This window comes from Thunnus maccoyii, chromosome 15, assembly GCF_910596095.1.
Source record: "Thunnus maccoyii chromosome 15, fThuMac1.1, whole genome shotgun sequence".
Lineage (NCBI taxonomy): Eukaryota > Metazoa > Chordata > Actinopteri > Scombriformes > Scombridae > Thunnus > Thunnus maccoyii.
The window spans coordinates 10063591-10090210 of NC_056547.1; the positions used below are offsets into that span (position 1 = coordinate 10063591).

Genomic DNA, 26620 nt, shown 5'->3' on the forward strand with positions numbered 1-26620 from the left:
GAAAACCATTTTTGGGAAACGCGGTGAGGGTTTTTTAGAAAGAGGTTGTCAAGACGGTTTAAGATGATGTAAGAGTTTTCATTAAGTATCATCAGAGAGGAGAAAACATTTTACAATATTGGGCAACATTTTGTTAAATATATGAAAGACATACTTCTGAACGAGACATGTAGATCTAATTTTATCATGTATTTATGTTTTATTATGCTATAATATAAACAGTTGAAGTCAACGGTCCCACCAACTTTTCTTATGTGTTGTTTTATGTATAAATGTGTAACTTTGAGAAAGCAAAGTGAAATATTTTTAAAAAGGTGTCAAAATACATTTACCTTAGTTTCTTTGCAGAAGAAGTTATGATTTTTATGTACTTTTATATCACTTAGTAAGACAGGAAAACTGTTCAAATTTTAAAATGTGCTTTAAAAAGCACTTAATCTTCCTTTGTACTATAAAGCTGTCTTGGTTTTATTCTTCTTCAGCTTTGTGCTAATGACAGCTTGACATTTACGGTAATTAATGAATGCATTGTGCATGTTTTGTTCATATACAAAAATAAATTATTCATCATTGTTATGAACGGCTCATGAGCCACAATAAAAGAAGGAGACGCACGCCAAACTTAGCAGTGACAAACTGAAATTTATTAAAGTAAACAACAATAATAACTGCAATGAGGTGTGAAAATCAGGATCAGTGGTGTATGAGAGTGCACAAAAGAAAGCAACGCAAGAGAAACATCCCGAGCTCGGTGAACGGTGGTGTCTGGGCAGGCAGTTTTAAGTAACTTGGGAACACTGGCCAGGTGTTCCCAGTTAGCTCAACGGCACCTCGGCTCCACCCAGCCGAGGACCTGCGAGACACACACACACACACAACACACAATACACAGAATCAACAGGCTCAGGGGCCCGCACAATCATCAAGCCTTTCTTTGACATATTTAATTGCTAAGAAAACAGCAGAAGGTTACGTCGCTGCACAAAAAAAAGTGAGATCTATTGAAATTTATAACTGCTGCAAGCATTATCTTTATATACTGTATATTGTACCTAAAAAGAAAAGCTTCCTCTTAATAAAGAAGTTAACGTACAGGAAGCAGTGTGATCTCTAGGATGGCTCTTTATTTAAGAGTCAAAGAGAAAGGCAGTTTTGCATAGTGGAATATATGAAGTTGATGTCCCAAAAAGTAGGAACACAAGCGTTCAAATAGCTAAAATAAAATGCATCGGATCTGTCTAGCGGTCAAAGTTTTTATAAAAAGTGTCATTCATGGTGAATTATCATCCTGACAAACAAACAAACCAGCTTAATTTAAACGTTTACAAATATCTTTTGCATATTTTATTAACTATATGATGTGCAAAACATTAGAAAATAAAAGAAAAAAAACAAAGTCATACAACATCACAGGACATTTCTGCAGAATTTATACATACATTTCAACGTGCTGAAGGCTGATAAAGAATTTCGTAAATACTGAGCTTTGTATCAGCTTTACACTGATGAGAGTGAGTTAGTACATCGCAGTGTTCATGTGCACAGCTGAGGTTTAGAAGTTTCTCTGCTGGTGTGTCAGCAGTGTTTGGTATTTTTTTTTCGCTGCGTCGGGTGCAGAGGTGCTGCTGCAGGCGTAGTTTTAGCGGCGGTCACTCGTCGTTGTTGCAGTCTGTACACAGGATCAGGTCGCGGTCGGGGAAGAAGCCGGAGCCAACCAGCGACACGGAGCAACGCGAGCACTTGAAGCAAGGCTGGTGCCACTGCCGGTCCTCAAAAGAAACGTACTTCCCGTCTCCAAAACCTGCGAGACACACGTACACCACATGAGCAACTGATAAAGGAATGTTTTACTAGGGGTGGAAAATAGTTTAGTAACAGCCTCACCACATTCAGGAAATAGCATAAAACTAATTCAAGATAACATCAGCAGTTGGCAAAGCGCTGCCAGTTCTGAGTACCTGCTGGTATTCTGGTTCGAAGCTGTGGTCAAAAGCATTTAACTCTGGCATGTAAAAATTCTTTGCCAAAGCTATAAAGAGGTGAGATGAAGAAGATAAAGGACCTTAAATGTACCTGCATTGCATTAGTCTTCTCCAGAGGGTGTGACTTTTTATTTAATGATTTGATTGATTGATTGATCTGTGTGGACGGGAACTTAAAAAAGCAGGCGGTTAACCAAATGCAGATGTTACTGCATCACTCTGCATGTTAATTACTTGTCATGATTTGCATTACGGTAACGTATTAAGTGCTGAGGTCACAGGACTAACAGCTGCGGTGAAAGTCTGGTTATTTTCCATCAAGTATATCTAGATCATCCTCACACAAAAAGTGAGGAGGATTCAAATTTCAGTTCGACCTTAAAGCCACTGTGTGTAGATGATTTATGTGATCTTGGCGTCAAATTATTCTTCGATTATTCTGGGATAAGTGTTTGTAGAAAAGTAAGACAATCCCGGTGAAAAGGTGCAGCGTGTTTGTTTTTCCGTCACTGCCAAACGTCTCTTTCAAGTCTACCCGTCTCTCCTTAAGCTATGATTTTTGAGGTTTGAATTCTGTCCCACATCTTGTCCGTTTGTTCACTTCTGTTGTCTTCCTCCCATTGTAAATAACTTAAAAATCATGAGGTTGTGATGTACAACCAGCTGGCGAAGGACTGTAAACAGGACTGTGTTCCCATGCGTGTGTAGTGGCATCTGCCGTGTACTGAACAACTCTCTGGAGACTTGAAAACATGATCTCTGTTATTTGTCTTTAGGGCCGTTTCTAACCAAACTAACGTGCCCAAAACTCTTTGTGATGAAGGAACGGGTCACCAAGTGCAACAGTGTGGCTTACTGATGTGTTTAAAATAGTCTTTGGACAACAAGGACACAGGGGAATAATATATATCAGGCCTTGGATACAAACACACACACACAATACTGGTAAGCAGATCAGTCCATTGTTGGTTTTGCTCTGCACGAGATTTGTTGAAAAAAAAAAAAAATCGCCACCCATATCCTTTAAAGAGCTGCCATCTTGTTCCCAGTATACCCACATGACTCCTTTGAGGTTGTTCATGTCAGTGTCAGTGTGCAGATCACATTCATCCACACATGGGGGCTTTAAGTGATGCAGGCTGGGAAAAAGCCAGAGATAAAAATGTACTGCAGCAAACTGTCTTTTTTTTTTTTTTTAAAGAGAAGTATGTAGAGCAAGACTCTCTCACACAAAGACAGACAAACACACATATATACTATATTTAAAACCTGAGTCACTTGACTGCCTAAACCTGTTTTTTTAGACAATTGACATTTTAGCTTTCATTGACAGTAGATAGTCGACACAGACGGGAATCATGAGGAGGAAATAGGAGACAGCAGCAACAGACAAAATGTTGGGAATTAGTAAAGGTCGTTCTGTCTACTTCTCTGACCTGTGATGGCCGTGTTGCAGCCGGCACACTTTTTGGCGTAGAGGCTGCTGAAGCACTTGACACAATACGGGCATCCCCCCTCCGAGGTGAAGGGTGAGCCGGCCAGCGGGACTTTGCAGCCCGTGCAGAGAAAACACTCTTTGTGCCAGACCTCGTCCCTGTAGGTCACCCCTCCTTTAGTCAGAGCCTGCGGGACACAAACACACAGACTGTGTCAGCACAACATGTGACAAGCAAGAGAGATCCTGCTTCGGCAACACTTTGGGTACCGAGAGGTTACTGCTGCTGTGTCTTTTTCTTTGAGTTTTCTGTTTATAGAGTTTGAAATATAAAGTTTCTGTAGGTAACCCATGTGACTGTTAGATATTAATGTTAATGCTTACTACTTGCTTCTTCTTCCTGTAGATTTTATCCAATGTTTATCCTGTGATTCGACGCAACGGATGTTTAAGACAACTGTTAAATTTCATCCTCTCAGTATCAGTATAGGATAAATTAATAAAATCAGACGTGACCAGTATCCCCTGACATACAGATATGAAAAACCAAACAAAATATTAAGAGCCCACAATCCCTTCAAAAGTTTAAAAAGAAAAAAAATTAAGGTATTATGTCTAATAAATGTATGTCTGTTAGTTTATCTTCCAGCATCGATTTTAATAAACATATGTTAGAAATATATATATATTTAGGAGGGTCCACTTTATAGGACTTTGGCTTCTTGACTTGACCTTTTTCTTATGTACAAATAAAAGAAGAAGACATAAAATGTTGTGGATGATCAACTTTAACTACTCATTAACTTAGTGCTGAAACGATTAGTCAGTGAGTCAATAAACTGATTAATTGTTTAAGTCGTTTATCAAGCAAAAATCTCGGTTTCCGGCTTCTCAAATGTGAAGATTTGCTGCTTTTCTGTGTTTTATATCTCTGTAAATTAAATGTCTTTGGTTTTGGACTGTTGGCCAGTGTGACCTTTGACATTTTGTACATTAAAAGATTAATTGGTTAGTCAAAAAAACAATTAACAGATTAATAAAAAATGATAATAATCATTAGCTGCAACCCTGCATTGTAAATGTGTTCTATATTCATAGTCAACGTCCGCCACCATCCTGCACGTGAGGCCTGCTTCACCTTTTTGCACTGGCTGCACTGAGGAGCAACCCTGCCCTCGTAGCACGGCACGCAGTAGTAGTTGTTTTTGTCTGGGATGAAGGCCTCGGCACCGATCGGCTTCTCACAGCCGTGACACACAAAACAGTCCTCGTGCCACGTGGAACCGCTGTACTCCAGCATCCTTGATCCTGTCAAGAGAAAGACGGATACCGTGTAAATGTTTAAAGAGTGGAAGAGAAGGAGCAGATGAGGTTGGTTTTTTTTTGATTGTTTGTTGATGTCGTCCTTGACATTTTCACGTTCTGTGTCACTTCAGCTGTCTCCTTTGATCTCTGTGTCTCTATAAGCTGCTGTGAAATCTGATAGCATTCACGCGATCGCTGAGAAGACCAGAAGTGATGATTCAGCGCAAATGGCTAAACCTGTTCTTACACAGCCTTCCTGCAACGTACAATTACTTCAGCTTATCTTGCGTCAAAGCAATCTGACAAGCTGTAACAAAGCAAAGCTCTCGCTGGCACATGGCTGCGCACTGGTTTTTATTTATTTTACACTTTTAACCATTTCACATGCTTGCTAAGAAACACTCGCTTCAGTGCAGATGTTTATAAAAGTTGGCAGTCGGTCATGCTTATGAAATTGGATGTCAGATCCCTTAATCACTGGGCTCTTTTTATGACTTTTGGGACCTGAAAGGCAGCCCAAAGGCATGACGGTGTTTTGAACTTGAACTTGGCAGCGCTCTTAAGAAGAGGGGGGAGAGAGCGCCGCAGCTTTTAAAAGGCATTCCAGGCAGAACAGAAACTGAAGAAAATGACTGTTCAATTCAGAAAAGAGCTGGTGAGTTATAATGGCTCACACTCCCAACAGGACTGGGTAATTTTCAGTCATCCGACACCGCCGCTGCAGTCGTGTCGTCACAGCGCTTGCAGCTGAAAACCCTGCTGGGGGATATTTTCAGCAGAGCAAGGAAACAATCATTCTGTCACATCTAAGCTGTCACACCCTGGATAACAAAAACTCATTAGCGTCTTTATCCCTGCAAAGACAGGGTGTGAACTTTCTGGCATGCGAGCAGCGCCGACTGTGTGACTCAACAGTCTGTCCGTATTTATTGTCCTTACCTGGCATGACTATCTTGTCACAGGACACACACTTGGAAGAAAACTCATTGCAGTAGCAGTCGCTGCACACCAGCCCGTCGGTCTGGCTGGTGAAGGGCTCGTCTGCCAGAGAGCGCTCGCAGCGGAAACAGCGGAAGCAGTGCTCGTGGTAGTGTCTGTCCTCGTAGAAGAGCTCCTGGAGGGAGAGGAGACGGAGAGTCAGATCAAAGATGTTTCATGAAGACGTTGATCAAAATTCTGTTTTGCTCTATTTGTTGAATTTAGGGATAAAACATCTTTAAATTCCATCATTTTTACAGCGATGTTCAGACTAACCAAAGCTAACACTCAAAGTAAAAGACATACTATAGTAAAACTAGATGGATGTGTGCAGTCGGGCTGCAACTCACTTGGTCTATAAAACTTCAGAGAAGAATGCCAGTTCTCTACAAATCCAGTGTATCATCTTTAGATATCTTGTTTTGTCTGTTCAACAGTCCAAAAACCCCCCAAAAATTCAATTTACTACAAAGGTTGTTTTTAATGTCACGGGGAACAAAATCCACAGTCCTCCTTCTGTGCAAAAATGTATTTAAAAGTTTATCTGACACTAATAGGAAGCTTCAGGCATCAAAATTGGTCAAATCAAGTTGATATTGTTCAAAGTTAAAGTCGTTTTTAGTACCAAATTCCTTCTTTTTGTTACCGCAGCTCAAAAGGGAAACACAAAGACATAATTTTTGTACAAAAAACTTTTGAAGCTATTTGCTTAATTTGACTAACTCAGACTGCAAAAGCCTCATATTATCTCCAGATGAACTTTTAAATGCATTTTTGCAAAAAAACGAGGCTTGTGGATTTTGGCCTCCATCACTTACATTAGAGGCACATAAGGAAGAGATCTTCTAATGGCCAGCATGAACAGAAGGAATTAATACAGCGAGCAAAACCTTTTTCAATGTTCATTTGGGCTCCTGACTATTGTTTTATCGTGAACCTATCCTTTAAACAATTAATTGATTATAAAATATAAGTTGATTAATTTTCTGTCGATTAACTAATCGTTGCAGCTCTAGTGTGCAGGCGCCCAAGAGAGCTTATACAGTCCTCACTAATATCAAAACAGGAAAGACAAGTAAAAAAGGGAAATGCAATCAAAGACAAAAAAGGATAACGATAAACAAAGAAATTAGATGTTTTTTTTTTAATTAAAAATGTTATTTGGAACCTGTCAGTTTTTTTTCCATGTAATCAGTTTAAAGTTGATTATTGGGATAATGAGAAGTACAACAGTAGTGAAAGTTTAAAAACTGATTAACTGATAAAAACGAATTTCCTGCCAGCTCTCTACTGTAATATCACAATGTGATAACTATCTAATAAATAAATAATCTAATAATGTGCCAAATTACTTTTGGAAAACATCAGGAAATGCCAAAACTGACACACACACACACACACACACACACACACACACATAAAATAAAGCTGTATGAAATGAGATGTATCTAATTAAATCAGCCTGTGTTGTGATTGTGAGGATTTATTTTTCAAATTCATCAAGTAAAAGTGTGAAAATAGCATCAAGGAGATCTTCATGCCCTCAGCCATGACATGTTATTCTTGAACAGTGAATAATACGGGAGCTCGAACAATTCGCCCTGAACTGTGACTCAATAAAAACTCGATATGTTATTGTTCTTCACAGGAAGATTTCTCTTGTTGCAGCTGCCCACCCATCAGCTTGGAGGTCAGAGGTCACGGTCACCCGCAGGATTCAGTTTCCTGCAGTAGGGCACTTCAGTGCTTCGGATTGTTTGCCGACATGGGAGCCTAAACACACGGTTTCCAACTTCTCTGCTTTACCTTTCTGCCTGAGAGTTAACACAGGAGCAAAAACATGAGAAAAATCTCTCTTTTTTCCCCTCAACATTTTCTTAAAAATAAGAATAACCCGATTTATAATTTTTCATTTCTCTTTAACAGCTGCTCGTGTTCCAGGTCATCTGCAGTTCAAGGTAGCTCTGTGATAAATGGCCCCAATTGAACGCCGGGTGAAAAACTTTATTTTTGAGGCGCTGAGGGTTTAACAGAAACAGACAGAACTAAAGTAGAGGGGACAGAGACGAATGAAGGATGAATGCTGTTACATCTTGTGCGGAGGAGGGAGGGCCAAAACTAGCAGCAGCGTAATTTACTGCCGGTCCCTCATAGGGAGTCCATAATTCACAGGACACTGATGGCCCTGCGGCGTCTGTGCGTGTTTCCTTCAGGACAGTGTTTTTATATACACTAACTAAGGCCTTAAAGGACCAGTGTTTAGGATTTAGTGGTGTCTAGGAGTGAGGCTGCAGATTCCAACCAACTGAATACCCTTCGCCCTCACCCTTCCCTTTCAAGCATGTAGCAGGCGCGGCGTTGTGGGTAAAAAACAACATTTATCAGGCTACTGTCATAGTCTCCGACTGTGTAGAATGCATGTATCAGATTGCAGATGCAGTCGCTGTCTAATTTCATAGCTTCAAATGCATTTCCTATTGAAGAACCTAGAAAACAACGTAGGCAAGACGGGAGGTAGAGCTGAAAATTCCTGCCTGACTTGATTGTCTCTGTGTTGCCTTGAAAGCATAGACCGTGTCTGTTCAGACAAGCTTATGAGCTGACAGCTCAGTGCACCACTTTCTCTCTCTTGTTAAAGGTCAATCCGGCTCACCAAGCAGTCGATCTCTTTCTCTCTCTCCCTGCAGGCAACTTACACAAATAATAATCCAGCCAGATCGACCAAACAAGATGCTATTTCCTTAAATAGAATTAAAATGTCAGAGTTTTAAATGAATGGTTGGATTGGTCTGCACAATCCACAGCGAAAAATAAATATGATAGATAGAGACAGAGCGCAACACATCATACTCTGAAAAACACGCCCGTCGGAGAGGGAAACAATCGGCGCCATGATATGCAACCGAGACATGAAGCGCTAACAAAATGCCCGTAGCTACTGCAGCTAAAAACATAAGATTTCATCATGTCAAAGGATTATTTTAACACCTTATGTCATCCAGAGAGGAAAAAATAGTTTATAGCGTATGCTGACAACCTGTTATACATTGTTTATGCTAGGATGCAATACATGAATGCAAGGGCTGACATGATGTCTACAGTAGAGATAACACAACTGTATAGCAAACTCCACCACATAACAGGCAGGCAGTTTTCACAGCTGATATGGCGACTACAGTTTGTAAACATAGGCGGGGTAATTACACGCACAGACATGCAATCATTTTCCATTCAGGCTCTTTTTACAGATAGCATTTCAGTTGAATGCAGGTTAGCTGTTCTGTGATCTATTACAAACATTTCAATTGAGCAGCTGCTCTGTTTTTACTTTCATGCACGCTCTCTGTGACTAGCGGCGTGTCCACGTATATATATGTGTGTAGTTTTTATGGAGGTTTTTGAGCTGCAGGTTGGGTCTGTTTCTTCCATGGCACACAGTCCTGTATCCATTTTTGTCTTCTTAAAGGCTCAGTTTTTCAGTTTAGGTATTTTTCTGGTGTTTGCTAGCGCACAGAAGTGACAAGGAGACACCTTCACTCAATACAAAGTCAATGGAGAGCGATGAATTGTTTCCCCCTCCATAGGATACTATGTTTCATTTCTGCATGATTGAAGCATTTCCTGTGATGCTTGTAATAAATACAAACTGTTGCGGGTAAATAATAAGCTATCTCGGCATTGCAAATGTTTTAGAACAAGGTTTAAAAAGTGTCATAATCAACCAGACGTGTTAGTCGCCTTCCACAGCGTGATATCAGTTATTTCTGTTTTAGCGAGACTACCGGCTGGAAATCGTCAAAGGCCTGTTACTTTAGTCCATCCAATCCTCTAGAGCCAGTGTTTGGTTTGTCTGTTCTGGGCTACTGTAGAAACATGGTGGTGCAACATGGTGGGCTCCATGAAAGGGGACCCTCTCCCTCTGTAGATATAAAAGACTCATTCTAAGGTAACAAAAACACAATGATTCTTATTTTCAGGTGATTATACATTAATTAAAACATGCTTATATTCAATTTCTGCCAATAGATCCCCCTAAATCTTACACACTGGTCCTTTAACAGACTGTAAAGTATTCTGCAAGTAGTGTTGTGTTTTTCAGGAATGTCAGCTGCTCCGTGGAAGCATTTATTTTTAGCATTTTGAGCTAACCTTGGCATTGTGTCCTATTATTTCTTTACATTGCTGGCAGGTGTTGGCATACAGGCGGTCGTAGCAGGGGATGCAGTGAGGGTTGTCCTCCACCTGGATGTATTTGCGTCCGTACAGGGACTCGTAGCAGTTCTTGCAGTCGAATCGGTCACTCATGATGTCTGGCTGACCTCCTGCAAACAGAGAATTCACAGGCACAGTTTAGCATTCACTATCAGCGAGAAGACAGCGCAGGAAGGAGGAGGAGGGAGATTAGGAGGACGGAGAGAGAAAGCAGGAAGAAGGGAGGCAGATAGTTTTTGAATATACAGCTGGGAAATAAAACACCAACAGCAGAGACAAAAGGAGCATTATGAACTCTATTTAGATTAACTTTTAACACAGAAGGAATGGAGTTGGTTTACTGAAAGACATCATACAGCGGTTAATGGTTACATGTTGTTAAAAAATGTTCCACATCCCAGTCACTGCAAATAGAGAAAAGGGCTGACTGAACACTTTTACTCATGATGATTTATAGGAAATAAGTGCTGTAATGATATAACTTCTTATCGCTTCTCCTGTTTGATCATTACTCAACTGAAAGCATATTTTAACGTCAGTCCCCCCCCCCCCCCCCCCCCCCCCCCCCCCCCCCCTTCATTCTTGTTACGAAACCCCCTGCGGTGGTTTGGCATTGAGAGAGAACAACCAAACAATATTAATTGTTGGGAGCTGAACCGAAACAGTGTTCTCTATTTCAAAGACTCTCTCTCTCTCTCTCTCTCTCTCTCTCTCTCACTCTCAAGGGCTTTTTCATCTGTTTGGCTTATGTTTAAAGGGCAATACCACTCATTTATCTAGTTTATTTCCTTTTGTCCACAACGTTGTCACAGGTCGATGGGTGTACATGACTTGTTTCTTGTTAGAAACAAGATAACAAAGACCTGAACTTGTTATGCCATCAAGACGTATTATTTTCTGCAACTTTAGTTTCTTTTGTCCAAACTAATCATCGCGATCCTGTTAATGTGATGTTTTCTAACACAACATCACCAGCCGTGAACATTACGGAGGGATGAATATATTTGTGGCCAGAAAAATCAGTCTGACTTCTCCCACAAGACCGCCCTTTTTTGTCTATCTTGATTTCAGCAGGACTGCCTTCAAAGACTTTTACTATTTAAAACAACCCTATCTACCCATAAAAAAATCTTTCAAGTGCACTCTGATCGAAATCTCAATTGCCTCATTATGGAACTTTTGATATCTCTCTTGAGTTCTCGGTGCACAAAGCTACGCTACAGTCCCACACTGCCAGAGCAACTTGAAGCTTGTCCTCTTGAGTATAGTGACGCTAATGTCATGTAATTATTTGAGTTTCAGCTTATCAATGATCTGTTAATTTGCAGGATTTAAAAAAAAAAGGAAAGTAGCATTGAAAGTGCGTGACAAGCACATGACCTTAAGAAATCTTATTTGACCTCTTTTTATAAACATGTCTCAATCAATACAGAATTAAAGTGATGAGGAGGATATGTTTATCTTGGTGTTTTTATGATGTTTTTTTTGTCTTTTGACCAGTCATATCTCGGCAGGCAAGAAACTAAAGAAAACTAACTAATGGCATTTTGTTGATTAAAAACAACAGAATAAAGGCTGCTATACAGTCAAGGCAGCTTTATTTTAGCTTTATTTATAGTGGAATAGCTTCGGAAACCCCTCTCCCACTTTCCAAAACTGAAAGTCCAACATTCACACCAACTTCAGGTGTGATTGTCCAGCTGTGCAGATTTAAGAAAGGAGCCAGAGTTTGAACTTTTTGTCTCACGCTCTCTTTTTTCTCTAAGAGGGCCGGCTTTTCACTCCACCTTTGATTGTGCCTGTTGGGAACAACTTTAAACAAATTTGACTTCCGACAAGGTCCAACAACACGTCATGCATACTACTTCTTTTGGAGCATAACCATGCTTTAATAAGGTCCAAGATTAAAATACTGAGTATGCATGATTTTATTGTAATTTGTAGGTCAAATGATGTTGATTTACATTTACATTTTGTTATTTGGAAGACGCTTTTATCAAAGTAACTAACAAGCAAGGCAAGACAATGTTGAAATGAATCTAATTCAAAAATGGGCTAAATTTGTAAAGGTTGCTTTACAAATATAACTGTTTCAGTGACTATATTTCAATGTGTAGTTCACACTGTGATTCACACTGAAATATAGTCATTGTAGAGGTGTTGAAACAAAAGTTTTATGTCTAAACCACCTTTTAACTTGGGTGTCTGGGCATATTTTGTTTTAAGGAGAGGGTGTGTTGTATGCTGACCCTGATGAAGGCCACAGACTGGAACACATTGTTCTTTATACTACAAGTGTTGCTGCTGGTGTTTTGACCTCTTCTGTGCCAGAAATCCCTACTTACAGTTGGTCAAATGTAATGACCTCTTGAAAACGGCATTATGCACCTCAAGAGGCTAACACTATAAACAATAAATCACCATTGCAGCTCTAAGCACCAGTTTACCATGAGAAGTAGCCTATTGTTTTATGCTTATAATGCAAACAAATGACTCAGTTGACACCTGGTGGAGCAGAGGAAGGACCGATTGAATTAAGGCACGGCCACGCAGACAATAACATCCCACTGCTGTTACTGAACACAGTGGGGCATTAGCAGAGTGATCTGAGGTCGTATACATGTACAGCAGCAGCAAAGGGAAATGAGTAAGGAAATGAAGTGTGGGAGGCCAAATTAAAATGCCCTCCTCTGGAACAGTTAAGACAAGGCAGGCAGGGCTAAGCAAGACATATACCGTGTGGATGAAGATTACGGATAAGGCGTGACCACAGAAAGGTCTATGAAGTTTGGGATATGTTCATGTTCAGGATCACAATGTCTGGAACATTGCATTTACAGAGGCAGACACTTCAATATTTTACTTGGGAACAGTTATTGCTTATAATTTCCCCCCTATTTTGGGCACAGAGTGGCCTTGACATGTTTCTACAATGTCAGAAAAGAGGAGGTGGGTTCAACAAAGTGCAGCTGAGAAATCGTGAGGCTTTGAAATCTCCCTGAGGGATCAAGGAATGAGCCGAGACCCCCTCCCACCCCCTCCTCCCCAACCCCCAACTCCTCGCCCCAGCGGAGGAAGACGTCACCAGCTCAGTCGAAGCGATGAGAGGACCCAGAGCTCATTGCAAACTAATGAAGGCCTCTTGTTTTCTCTGCAAAAAGAAAAAGATTTTTGTGGTTTGTTATGAAGCTGGCAAGAATTAAAGATCACTCATGATGAGCGATTCCCGCTCCACAAAGCTGACTTATGCAGGTACCGTGCTTCACGCTCTGTAACCTCCAAGTAGTTGCATCTGGTCCGCTAAGAAGTCATCTAGAAAGTGCAGTTTACATTCCTCATGTCTGACTGCTATCAAACATTTTGTTTCTTATAACCAATGATGCAGCAATTTCAGATAAACATAAAAAAGATAAACACAGTCTGCACTCAGTCATGTGTTAAGTCGATGCCAGAACCAGAAACTCCCGTTCCTCCACACCTCACTCGGAGACTTTCTCCCAATGCCATGTTAGCGTAACACTGAGGACATCCCTCATGCATCCCTCCCTGCAGATAACAACACTGCTTCCTCTTAAAGGCCATCAAACTAGGTCAACAAAATACGGAGGAAAACTAAACTGAGACAAAACATCACATCCTATGTCTGTTTTGTGTCATTGCTGTCTGGATTGGGACTTCAGCCCAACTTCCCTCCTAAGATGTCTAAAGAGGTTCGGTTTCTATTCTCGTCCATCCATGTCTACGATGAATGCAGTGATAGAACAATGGTTTTCCTTCCGGACATAGTCCACTAAGTTTTCAGCTTTATGTTTCTTTTCCTGAGCCACAACATCTGCAAACACATTCTGTGGTCTCCAGCTGTTGTCTTTCATCAAGTTCTCCTTAAGGCATCCAACAGGGGATTCTCATGTGATTGATGCCAAAACGCAACAGAATTGAATTAAAATCCATCAAAGTAGTAATAAATCTTTTATGATTCCTATAGGACAGTCCAATACGGGTGCTATAGTCAGCTGTACAATAGGCAGCCATGGTAAGACCCAGAGTGTGTCCAGAATAAACCCTGAATACTGTTCACCAATTAATTTTGATTGTGCCCTCAAAAATTCCAGCAATGGAACAAATAAGGAGAGTCATGGCATGTACACATGGATGTATCACAACTATTTCTCTGAAAGCAACTACCTGCAGCTGGAAATGAAGTTGTCGAGAGCAGTGAGGTTGATTCAAAACGGCAGTGTTGCAGGCTGTTAAGCAAAAGCTATGAGCTGAAAGAAGCAAAACAGACCCGAAGATTCACTGCAAACAACACGTTTCACATTAGACGGGGTCATTAGATCCAATAATGATATAAAACATTGATTAGTACAGCTTTAATGAACTAAAGGACACTTGATACCTGATCAAAACATTGTAATGTTATTAAAAATAGTTTACATCATCTTACAGCTCCACAAAGTAAGCAAAAAATGAGTAATCTGCCTCCGAGACTATGCAACTTTTGAAACAAAAACCCCTTTCAATCTTCTTATAAATGAAAAACTGAATTCATAAACAATAAAACACACCATCGCACAGATCAATACACTTAGAGGTTTTGCTGCTGTATAGCTAAAGCAATATAGCAGGCAATACCTTGCAAATATTGCCAACATTAGCTAATTATATAGCATTAGCTATATAGCTAAATAGCATTAGCTATATAGCTAGCTAATGTTGGCAAAATTAGCTAGATATTGCCTTTTAACTGACATTACTCAACGAGTTTGCTAACTTCATGACTCCTTTCTTCTTCTGCTACTGTCACACTTCATTTCATCATTCATCCATAACAAATTACAGTAATGTGATTTCTGTATTCAGGTACAAGAAAGTGTATTCCAACTTGAAATTCAATTACATTACAGTTAGTAATCCCAGTAACGCTCTGTTACTTTGGCAGTTTGGAGGTCGACTTGTTTGCCATCTTATTAATAGTTTGATGGAGGGTTGATATCAGTTTGGTCTGTGTGTTTAGTTGATAAAGCTAGCTTGATGTAGGAGCTGGAAGAGTCGGGAGCAATTTAGCTGCCACCAAAAGAGGAGAAATGTGACTTCAGGTAAAGTTGTCTTATGGTTGGTACTAGATTGGATCAGCTGGAGAGACGATATGCGAAACTCTAGCGGGATTAACCTAAACCCTAACCCTAACCCTAAACGCACTTACAAGAGTTTGTCCCTCCTCCTGATCCAACCTAGCATTTACCTTGTCTTATTAGCATGTTCTTAGCTGGTTAGCTAACATTAGCCACTGCATGTTCAGGAATCTGTTGGTTTAGTTCAGAGTTGGAGGGTGTGAACAGCTTCACTGAGAGAACGGGATTTAACGGGACACTATGATAGCTGTTGATGGTCAGTAAATACCTCCAAACTGTTGGCTGGCTGCTTGTTAAACCCAAGTGGTGCTGAACAATGAAGCCAATGCGCAAGTGCCAAAAACTGCAGTTCCTCAAATGGCCACTTGAGGTCCAAAAGTGAGTCAATCCCCATAGACCCCCATGTTAAAATGCCCAACTTTACAGCAGAAATAAACATGTTTACAGCCTGGTACAAAAAACAGTTTTGATCTCTATCGCTAATTTCCCCTTTCATGACAACTTTTTTTATAACTCACCTGTTTAAATTTTATTAAGCCATAAAGTTATGCATAATGAAGGACATGGCTGCTTTGAGTCACAGGTCCGCCAGCCACTAGGTGGCTTGTTTCAGCCATTTGGCCCGTCTCTTTGCCCATTTTGGATTGGCCAGGAGTCACGCACTGCCAAGATGGCGACGGCCGGAGCGGCTCACTTTGAGCTTCAAAACCGCTCTTCAGAAACCAACGGGTGACGTCAAAGTGACTACGTCCATATTTTTATACAGTCTATGGTTAAACCACAATGTCTAATTTTCTTTGTCACATTGTTAAACACAGAGGATGAAACGTGAGTGTGGGAGCTCTTAAGTTGTTTAAAGCAGCCATAATCAATATTTTTCATAATGACAGTGTATCAAGTGTGTAATGTCAAGGCGTTGCTCATAGTGATGAACCTACAGAGAATTATCAGTGACACTGCAAGCATTATGAAGCTTTATAGTGAGTTTCAGCTCATTGTTTAGCTGTCCAGCTGCAACTGCTTTGGTTCACTCTCAGCACTCTCATAGGGTCGTGTTATTTTCAGATAAAAAGCTCTAAAAAAAACTCACTGTATACTACCTGCTCAGCACCAAACAGCAAACAGACACAGATAGAGAATAACTGGTGAAGGCAGTGGAGAATTTAGCAGCTATGAGCCAGATATTTCCCTGACAGAGAGCAAAACCAGAGCTAAAGGAGAGTGAATATTGGACTTCACCAAGTGGACAGAAACATGACTCCAAATGAATGATAATGTTGCTCTCTAACTGCTGAATGTGGAAATAAGCAACTGTTTGCTAACAAGTTCAACACATCAATTTAAAGGTGATGAAATCATAGCGTTGTGTTCACTATTTGTTTCCCCCAAGTGGCCAAAAAAAATCAGTTAATGCAGGTTTAAAAGGCACCTTTGACTGAACTGGGCTTAGTAACGAAAGGGAAAATAACAAATAATGTAATTATTTGATGTTGAGTAATATGTCTGAGTAATATATGCGTTCAGTGTCGCTTTATTTGCATAACTGACATGCTTACAATGGTAATAAATGTCTGGTGAGAATCTTCACACCCTCCAGACTGTCTGACACCAATATCTGAAACAGTGACTCACACATCACCTTGTTCAGGATCCAAAGGCGTGCTCTTTACTCTACAGGTGTCCTCTTGGAACGTACCCAGGAATACTTGTCTCCCCTGTTCTCCTCCTCACCACAAGACATTAAACCAAACAGTCATCCATCCTGTCTAAGTACTCTCTCTAGTAGCACGTCTGCTGAAACAATTTAAGCCCACAATTCACCTTGATGAGTGGACATGTTGAATCCTTCTCTGATACACTGTCTGTCACGGTAAGAGATTTACAGCAGTCGCTTGGCTCTGAGCGCTTTGTAGCTGGAGCCAAATGGCAACTGTCTCCCAGGATCAGCCACCGGCCCTCCTGTCTCATGTCCCTTCATGGTTCGCTGCTGTTGTTTTACTCCTCAACAACTTGACAGTTTCTTACGACCGGAGCCAGGAACTCTACGAGCCATGAGAGCTCTACTGGTGTTAGTGTTTATTTTCCCCCCGTGGAGGAATTTAGACTTGTGTCTGTGGTTTACAAACCAGATTATTCCATGATGAAAACCGCTGTCACACGTAATAAAAAACCAGTGGAACAAATATGTAGGTAAGTGTTAAATCTGTCACAGCCATAAATATTAATTCACGAATTGTAAAGCAGCCTCAGCGCCTTTTTTGGGGTGACGTTATTGCATTCCCCCCCACCCTTAAACGGGCACCAGGATCTAAGCTGTACGCCGTCCAGTCTGTTTTAAGAAAGACTTTTTTTAACTGTTTTCATGTTTTTTTCTAACACATGACTAACGCTAATCAACTAAAGAACACAGAGTCTCTGTGGGTATCCAGTTAAAACAGGAAAGTCAATAACAAAGCTTGCAGCATAGCTCTGGGGATGGTAATGTTGGTTGGGTTGGTTCGTCCACCACTTTGGTCCAGACTGAAATATCTTGAAAACTACTAGATGAATTGCCATGAAATTTGCTATAAATATCCATGTTTCCCGGATGATATATACCCACGACTTTGGTCATCCAATGACTTTTCCTCTAGCGCCACGTGAGGTGCACATTTGTGGTTTTGAGTGAAATATGTCAACAACTATCAGATGGATTGCCATGAAATTTGACGCGCACATTCATGTTCCCCTTTATAGTCGCTTTGATGATCGTGATACGTCCAAATTTCACCTTGACATCCTCCCGATCATATTTTTCCATATATGTTATCAATTTATCTATAATTCTGTCATTCTGTCTTCCCATACTATAATTTTGCTGTCTATATCTGTCCGTCCAGGAAGAAAAATTCCTCCTCTGTTGCTATTCCTGAGGTTTCTTCTATATTTTCCCCTTGAAAGGTTTTTTTAGGGGGAGTATACAGATTGTAAAACCCTGAGGCAAATTTTTTATTTGTGATCTTAAGCCATATAAATAAAAATGGACTTTAATCATGCTGCATTCACACAATGTCGGCAGGATGGGAAGAATGGAAAAAACCTCCCGTTATTCCGACTTGGGTGTGTTCACACATTTTTCCAAGATGTTGGCGCCACTGCTAACCAATCATTTAAATAGACTGAATTAGGTTATTTTAGTAGTGCCAGGTATTTGGAGAGGTTTGTGAACAAAACAGATAAAAACAGTGTAAAGCTGCCTTTAAGTTAGCTGAATAATATTTCTATTATTGATTGTATTGGTGTTTATATTGGATTGTATTTACTGCCAGCGATGACAACAATTTTCAGCCATTTTGTTAACAATTTGTTAACACTTTTGCAGTTGTTTTCACCAAGAGGCAGATCATCGCTGTCAGAAATTTCCGATATTACCAGCTCAGAGGTTTTTTTCCAACTTGGTTGCTCATAATTATGGCCTCTCTCTAAAGGATATGAGGTGATCACAACACAAATACAGCCTCACAGAGCCACTAGACTGGCTGTAGACGCTTAGTTTTTCTAATACTTAAACTAACAATCACTGCTTTCTCCTTTACTTTAACACCCACCAAAGAACCCAAAGACTGTGTGCGCATTCAGTTAAAGCCGGAAAGTCAGTGACAAAGTTAGTTTTTAATTACCACCCTACTTTACAGTTTATTTCCCCTAAAATGGATTAAGGTGCTTTAACGGCCTTCTCAAGCTCAGAACAGTTCTCATATTGTTTGACTCCTGCGTTACACAACCTGGTTTTGGGGAGGTGAATGAGAATATTGACAGCAGCACAATACTGCTTAGAGTCAACAGAGGAGCCAAGCAGCAGCGGAGGAAAAGCGACACCCTCTCGGTTGCAGCTATAAACTGTTACAGAAGAAAAAACACAAAGCTGGTCTCTTATGGCCGTCAGATGACTGCGCTGCCTTTCATCCCCCAGTACAAAGACGCTCAATGTGGTGTGGCTTCCTGCAGATCACAAGGCCAATTTCGACTGTACACACACACAAATCAAAATGAACACACTTTGTACATTTTTGTTGTCTCTGATTAAAGATCTGGTCAAGATGAATTGCTTCTAGCCGTTCTCTCTTTTCAGTGCAGTTATTTTGAGCAACAGAGTTGGCAGACGTGTAACATCATTTTTGGCTATTTGAATATAAAAACGTCTGCACTTTCTCGAGTGAAATCCTCATAATGTCACATTGGTGTCAAGGATTCAGCTGTGTTATTTAACTGTATGTCTATTTTATACGTATGATTGTGTCGTTAAATGATTTGTTCAGGATAAATTCCACCAAAACCAAAAATGATCATTGGGTAATAATGATACACAACTTGTCATATTAATATAACATTTGGTAATAAAGTCCTTATAAAGATGGAGTGGGTGTGTGACTCTGTTTTATAGGATTTCCTGTGGCTCACAAGACCAATTTCCGCTGCATGCACATGAATTTAAATGAACACACATTGTACATTTTGTTGCCTCTTATTAAAGATCTCGTCAGGATGAATTGCTGTTTTAAGCATTGACGACATTTTGAGATATTGAATCAGTAGAAGTGTAACATCATTTTGAAAGATAGCTGCAGTCTCTTGAGTGAAATCCTCGTAAGGTCACATCTGTCAAGAAAAAAATGTTCTTTCACTCTTAATTTAACTAAAACAATAACATGATCAGTGTCATTGGATATTAATGGCACATAACCTGCAACACTACGCCTGTAAAATTAGGGAATAAAGTGCTTTTAAAGACGGAGTACGTGTCTGGCTCTGTTTTATGAGTCTCCAGCTGGCTGTTTGTTTACTCTGTGAAACAATGTGATCTGCAGCTGCAGCTTCACCTCTGCTGCTGTCTAACAGCTCTCAGCCCGGCGGTAACGAGTCACCACCGTGCCGAGACTTCAACACCTTGTGACCTCATTCAGTGGTTTCCAACCTGGGGGTCGGGACCTCCACCGAGGGGCTGCGGGATGATCACTTAAGTAGGAAAAAACTAAATTCAGCTACACAAATTTAGGTTTATTATTCAAACTTTTCCCAGAGCTCTTGTTAAATACTGTGTGGTTTTACCTCTTCAGAGCTCTAAAATGCTTTATTTTACAGCTCAATATCTTTTAAATAATCCTCTATAGGAAGTTTCCTGGAAAGAACTACAAGAACAAGGGAAAAAGAGAATTTCCTGACAGAAAAACAATATATTAATTCTCGTAAATATCAATTCAGCATTCAGTTATGAGTGGAAACTTCTGACAAAAAAAAGAATCCATCCTAACTCAGGCTCCACAGGTTAAGATATTTTTCCAGAGCTTCCAACCACAGCTGACAGTCTTCCTCAGCGGATGAAGGTTGCTCGATTGTCTTGGAGATGCCTCGGGTGTCAGTAATTATCCTCTAAGAAGACTGGAAAATGCGGTTGAAAGCTGAGGATAAACCTTGTAAATGAACCTTGAATTACGATTACTTTTGGTCAGAGTACTGTTTCCAAGGTCAAGAGGATCAGAAAAGGAAAGAAAGAAAATACATATTTATGCTACATCAAATTTAGTTTGCTTAGTGAACATTTTCCACTAATCCTTGTTTAGTTTCTTGTGAATTACTGGATGATTTCACTTGAAGATTATTCTTACAATACAAGTAAAAAAAAGGATGTTAATTTTACGGTCACATGTTCCATGCATCCTCCGATGATGTATGTCCATGTTGTAATTTCTGTCAATGGTCAGTATAAATATTTGGCGCTGAGGTTTGTATCCTTGCTGCTACACTGCTGTCTGCTTTCAGACTCCCTAACTCCCTCCACCTCCTCCAATATTAGCATTAAGTTTATGTTCATCAAATGTTTGTGTGTCTCAGGCTCTGCCAGGGGCTCAGATATGTACCAGAGCATCACACCAAAAAACTAAAATGTGTTTTGTTGCAATGAATGGTTAAAATTTTGATCTGAAATTTCGACTCTTTCGAAAAAAAAAAAAAGGTTCTAGCCATAAAGTGTCAGGTGTGTAGGATCAAAAAGGTTTGTCTTCAAAAGAAAGATACATAATTTAAGACAACTTTTAAATAATTACTTGCAAGTATGTGCTTGTTTGACCTAAAGCAGTGTTTTCCAGCCTTTTTGGCTTGTGACCTCTTAAAACGAGACGTTTACTTGCAATGTATGCACGTGCAATGTTTACTTGTATGGTGCTGATTGTCTGTATGAATTTTGCCAGATGAAAGTCCAAGTATCAAAACGTCATTGTTACTCAAGTGAGTTTAAAGTGATTTAAAGTGCTGGATTCTTAGTTTTTCTTTTCAAACCTTGACATGACTGAAATCTCTCTTTGATTAAACTGGTCAAAAAAGATGGACATATGCAACCAGCGATGAGGGAGTGCTGGTACACATCTCCTCGGTTTAAGAGGTCACAAGCCAAAAAGGTTGCAAACCTCTGCTCTTGGTTAAACAAGCAAATTAATTACAATCAAATATTTAGACGTTATCATAAATTATTTACAACTTACTCAATCATTTTCCAGTGAGAAATGATAAAAAGCAGACTACTCTGAGTCACAAGCATAAAAGTCTGGAAACCACTGACTTAAATGACAGTAACTGTGGCTGAAAAATGTGTTGAAACTTCTAAATGTTATTGTGAATGAAGAACAGAACAATAAAGATTAAAAAGATCATAATCAAGTGTGTTCAAGTAGTCTCTTGGAAGTATGTATCTTTAGTGAAGTTACTTTGGCAAAGTACTTATTGCACTTGGATCGTCCTCGCAGGGAAACATCAATGCATATAAACAGTCCAACTGATCTTGATCACCAGCAACAAGTAAACACATATTCCCATCAACGGCCAGCTGGCAGCGGAGTGTGAATGAGGTGATTCGTGTCCTGGGTGTTAGTAGTGTCAAACGTTTGTTTTCTGAGAGACTGAGCCTGCTGTCTCTGTTTCATGTTTACTGCTCGATTTATTTGTCTTTTTCTGAGCTTCATCTTTATGTTGGAGAGCTTTAGAGAGGCTGAGGGCTGGAGCCAGAGCGATTTTGATCGACATGTTACGAGGTCATTAACGAGAAAAGGAAAAGAATTATTGGTCAACATTAAACTTTTACACCTGCAGAGAGCACATGTGGATGGTTTTGAGGTTTTGAACCATTAGAGATGTAAATGTGAACACATGCAGACTTTAAAAATGACATTTACTCTGAAATGGAGTGGAAACAGACAAAATTGGGATCTTCCCTCTGAATCAATAAACGAATAGTACTCTAATACTCTCATGTCTTTACATTAAATATGAAGCTGGAGCCAGCTGCCATTTAGCTTATTAGCTTAGCACAAAGGCTGGAAACGGGAAAGAGCTAGCTTGGCTCTGTCTTAGGGGAAAAAAATCTGTGGCTATAAAATACGTTCTCTTGTTTGTTTAAACTACACAAACACTGAAGTGTAAAAACAACGATTTGCCTTTTTACAATGGGTTATTATGTCAGACTATTTCTTGTTCCCGTCCAAGAATTAGCTTGGCAAGTAGCCCCCCATGAAACAGTGAACAGTCTTTTTCACACATCAGTTTATTTACAGAATTAAAAAAACAAGATATGACATGTTAATTAGCTTTAGAGGTGCTGGTAGTCAGATTTAATTACTTTTGGACAAAGCTAGGAGCTGTTTCCCCCCCATTTCCAGTCTTTAAGCTAAGCTAAGCTAAGCTAACTAACTGCTAGCTAATCTCTGATCAAGGACAGAAAAGGCCTACTGGATTTTTGAGGATAATAACAACACCAACAGTTGATAGTTAAAGGAATAGTTTGACATTTTGGGAACCCTGTTAATTCGCTTTCTTGCTGAGTAAGATCGATACCCTACACTCATGAGAGTAGTATCAATCTTCTCATCTGACTCTCTGCAAGAAAGCAATTAAGCACGTCTCCCAAAAAGTATTTTTATTTAAAACTCTTCCCAGGTTGTGCAAAGGAAACAGGAAATGGAAAAGACAGTGATGTGAGTGAGACTGACTCACATCTATGACAGTCTGATTTTATAACCATCAGTCAGTTGGCAATCCAGAATCATCTCTGTTATTTTTTCTTGCATCTGGCTCGTCTCCAGTGATTTTACACAAGCCCAACCTTCGCCCAACGCAAGAATTTCAGAGGAATGTGACTGTGGTCAAAACGTGGCAAAATCGTGCGGTTCCAACACTGAGAAGAGGGGGAAAAAAAAAACGCATTTTTCTTTCCGCCCTCTGTTTTCTAAGAAAAGACAAAAGTCAGGAATTCCTTTCTGTGTGAAACAAAAAATAATGCACCCACACATTTCTTTAGGGAGGGATGCAACCAGAGCTAGATTGTTTCAATGAATGTATTAATTTCACCCAAATGGACTGGAACGTGATGTTGGTATGGGAATGGTGTGCGGTGATGGAAACTATGAGTGGTGCCGGATTGAGGGGGAGGTGGAGGGAGGGGGGTGAAAGGGGGTGAGGGAGGGGGTGGGGTGGGGGGGTTTGCTGAGTCCCCAGAAGAAAATTTGTAATCTGCAGGAGACATGACATCACTCTAACTCAACACGACTGAGGGGCTTGTTAACGTGCCTGTTCGTATGACACATTAAGCTCCAATTCTCAAGATATGAAGCCTTATTGTACCTTTGTCATGCCTCTGAGCACGATTCAAGACTTTGGAAAACATTAAAGCAAAGGGGATTGTTTCCTCAAAGGTCGCCTTGTTCTTCTTCTCATAAATCCTACTTCAAAAATGGAGCCGCAGCACTTATTCACAGTATCAGTTACAAACACTGGACCCTGTTCAGCCCCTAAATCCCCCCCAAAAACGTCCATTATTTCCTTATTCTTAAGAAAGAACATCCTTTTCGGTGCATCCTGGATGTGTGCAAATATTTTGGCTTGAAGAATATGCAGTTCTTGCAGTGATTTGGTACCACTTTCTAAAAAAGGCACAGAGAGTTTACGAGGTGCAACGTCTTTATTAATGGTTAATAAATCACTCACTAATGCTTTTGATGTCTTTTATTGACTTGGTGTGTTTTTATTGTGTTTATATTCATGGTTTTATGTTGCTTGGTAAAAAAAAAAGGATGTGCCCCTGTGGGACCGTAAAGAACTGAAGTGAAGTGAACTGAACTGAACTCATAGTTTGATTATAAGCCATTAGTAAAAACACATTTTGGGTTGCCAAGTTGTGGAAAAAATCCTCATTGGTAGATGTTTATCTTTTAAATGTTGGTATTAAATTAATAAATATGGCTCTAAGTGTGCAATTAGAAATGTTAGTGAGGCATTAATAAACGGATTTTTGTTCTGGTTCTGTGCAGCAGCTTTCTAGAAAAAAAAAAAAAGTGGTCAGACTTGACAACCTGGCAACCCCAAACGTGTTCCCATTAATAGCTTATAACCACTCTGTAAAGCTTTAGTAGCTGGTTTATTAGTCATTAATGAAGTCATAAATTACAACTTATACACAGGTTATAAAAGGTGCCTCATTAGAAAGTGTTGCCATTCATTTAAAAGCTTCCATGTGTTGCTTAAAAGTGAGGAAAAGATATTTTAAAAATGTATTTGATTTGCTTTAATAATTCGCCGTTTTGCACCATGTGAGAACGAGACAGGTGAGGTTATAGAAGATTATACCCGTGCAAACTCATTGTATCACACTTAAAACGTAATTATCACCTCCCTTTCCCCACATCACAGAGCTGTAAGTAGCACCTATCATCTACTTTTTTTTTTACGATATAAACCTATAAATGACATCAAACGTACCTCTCTTTAGCGCATCAGCAGCCAGTCTCTGCAGGATCTGGGCAGTTTGTCCGCTTGTGCCGCTCTGCTGTGCAAAAATGACAGATAATTAAATCCTCCTCCGTGAACTCCTACACGGGGCTGAAAACTGACGGGTTTCCACTGGATGAAGCATCTGCGTCTGGTGCGTAAAACCAAACCATTCCTCCCAAAACACCGCCCCTTTCCTCCTCTTTCTCCGTCTCTCTCTCCCTCTCTCTCTCTCTCTCTCTCTCTCTCTCTCTCTCTCTCTTTCCTTTCTCCTCCCTCCCTCCCTCTCTCTTTCACCTTGAGAGGAGTTCAAACTGAGAGAAGGTAGACTTGAGTGTGTGTTTTTTGGATGTAATTGAATATTTTAAATACAGAGTAGACTTTTGAGGATCCGCTTGCTTCCAGCTGCTGATGCAAAACCACTTTATTATCTCTCTAAATGGAAAATCACTATAATAATCTTAAAATATAAGTTGCGGTGGCACTAAATAACAATCCTATGGTTTAATGTGCTCTACAGCAGTTTTAATATCCCTTGATATAACAATAAAAGTAATTTGGGGGAACTACACATCCTTCTAAAATCTTAATTTTCACTGCACAAAATGCTGAAAGTCACTTTATTTCTCTGCACACTCGGGATGCTCTCGACACTCTGTATTGTCTTGCGTTTCTTCTAAGTTTTCTTGGCTTTGCATGAAACTTTCTGTGGTCAGGAGCAAACTGCAGGGTCCTGACACACACACACAAATACACACACACACAAAAGAGAGAGAGAGAGAGAGCAAGATATCATTTTCCCTCTCATTGACCTCCATTTTCCACAGTGGTGAGCAGGAGGTCTGGGGCCGATTAGAGGCTTCATGTGCGGCTCCATCCTGCCACTACCCATTAAGTTAGGATGTACACTACATGTGTATACACTGTGTGATGAAGGGTTTTTACTTCATGTGTGTCATTTTAAAGCTTATTTACAAGACCTGTTGATGGACCGCCGGGGTCTCAGAGTTCATGCAAGAGAAGCTGATAGAAAAATAAACTGTATCGCTGAAGTTTAAGTGAGGGTGACACTGATTAAATCTCATTAAAAAGTCAAATATTCACATGACGATATGCTGCCATCTGCTGCTCAAACCTGTTAGTTACAATGGTTTAACTGCGGGTATAAACCTATAAAACCTCATAATTATTAATATTATGAGAAACTGTCTCATAATTATGAGACAGTTTTTAATAATTATGAGATATGTCAAAATTATGAGAGAAAAAACGCTTCATAATGAAAATATTTACTGTATATGGTGGATTTTTTAAACTCTCTTCATGAAAAAAAGCCTTGTTATCTTTTTTTTTAATATCTCACAATTATAAGAAATTTTCTCCAAATTTTAATTATGAGTTTCTCATAATTGTGACGTGATAATTAGGAGGAAAAACAAAAAACCCCAAAAGGTAAATGGTGGATTTTTAACTAAGTTGGTATTAATACTGCCTCATAATTATGACTGTATGTTATAATTATAAGGAATATTCTCAACATTATGAGATAATACGTATAATACAGAGGTCTCTTGAAAATATGAATTTCTCATAATTATGAAAACACTTCATAATGAATTGGTTGATTTTTATAACTCAATATCTCATGATTACAAGATAAATTTTCTTTAAATTTGCATCTCATAATTAAAGGGAAATTTCCACATGATTATATCATGTTATCTTTATTAGAAAAAAACCCATTTTTAATTCCTTTTTTTTTTATCAGTCACATTTCTCAT

General features: G+C 39.7%; 1 protein-coding gene across 4 annotated transcripts; it reads right to left on the bottom strand.

Annotated features, from left to right (window-relative positions):
• Positions 1-622: 622 nt before the first annotated feature.
• On the bottom strand, positions 623-25008 carry fhl3b (four and a half LIM domains 3b). Of its 4 annotated transcripts, none has more exons than XM_042436567.1 (6): positions 24831-25008; positions 9850-10022; positions 5662-5836; positions 4556-4725; positions 3419-3605; positions 623-1801 (listed from the first exon to the last, which is right to left on the bottom strand). In XM_042436567.1, the coding sequence occupies exons 2-6, from the start codon at positions 10003-10005 to the stop codon at positions 1650-1652; spliced, it is 840 nt and encodes a 279-aa protein (XP_042292501.1). In that variant the 5' UTR covers positions 10006-10022; positions 24831-25008; the 3' UTR covers positions 623-1649. The 4 variants fall into 4 exon arrangements, with proteins under 4 accessions (XP_042292501.1, XP_042292502.1, XP_042292500.1 ...); XM_042436568.1 differs by lacking the exon at positions 24831-25008 and adding an exon at positions 15316-15395; XM_042436566.1 differs by lacking the exon at positions 24831-25008 and adding an exon at positions 15158-15262.
• Between the last annotated feature and the right edge of the window lie 1612 nt (positions 25009-26620).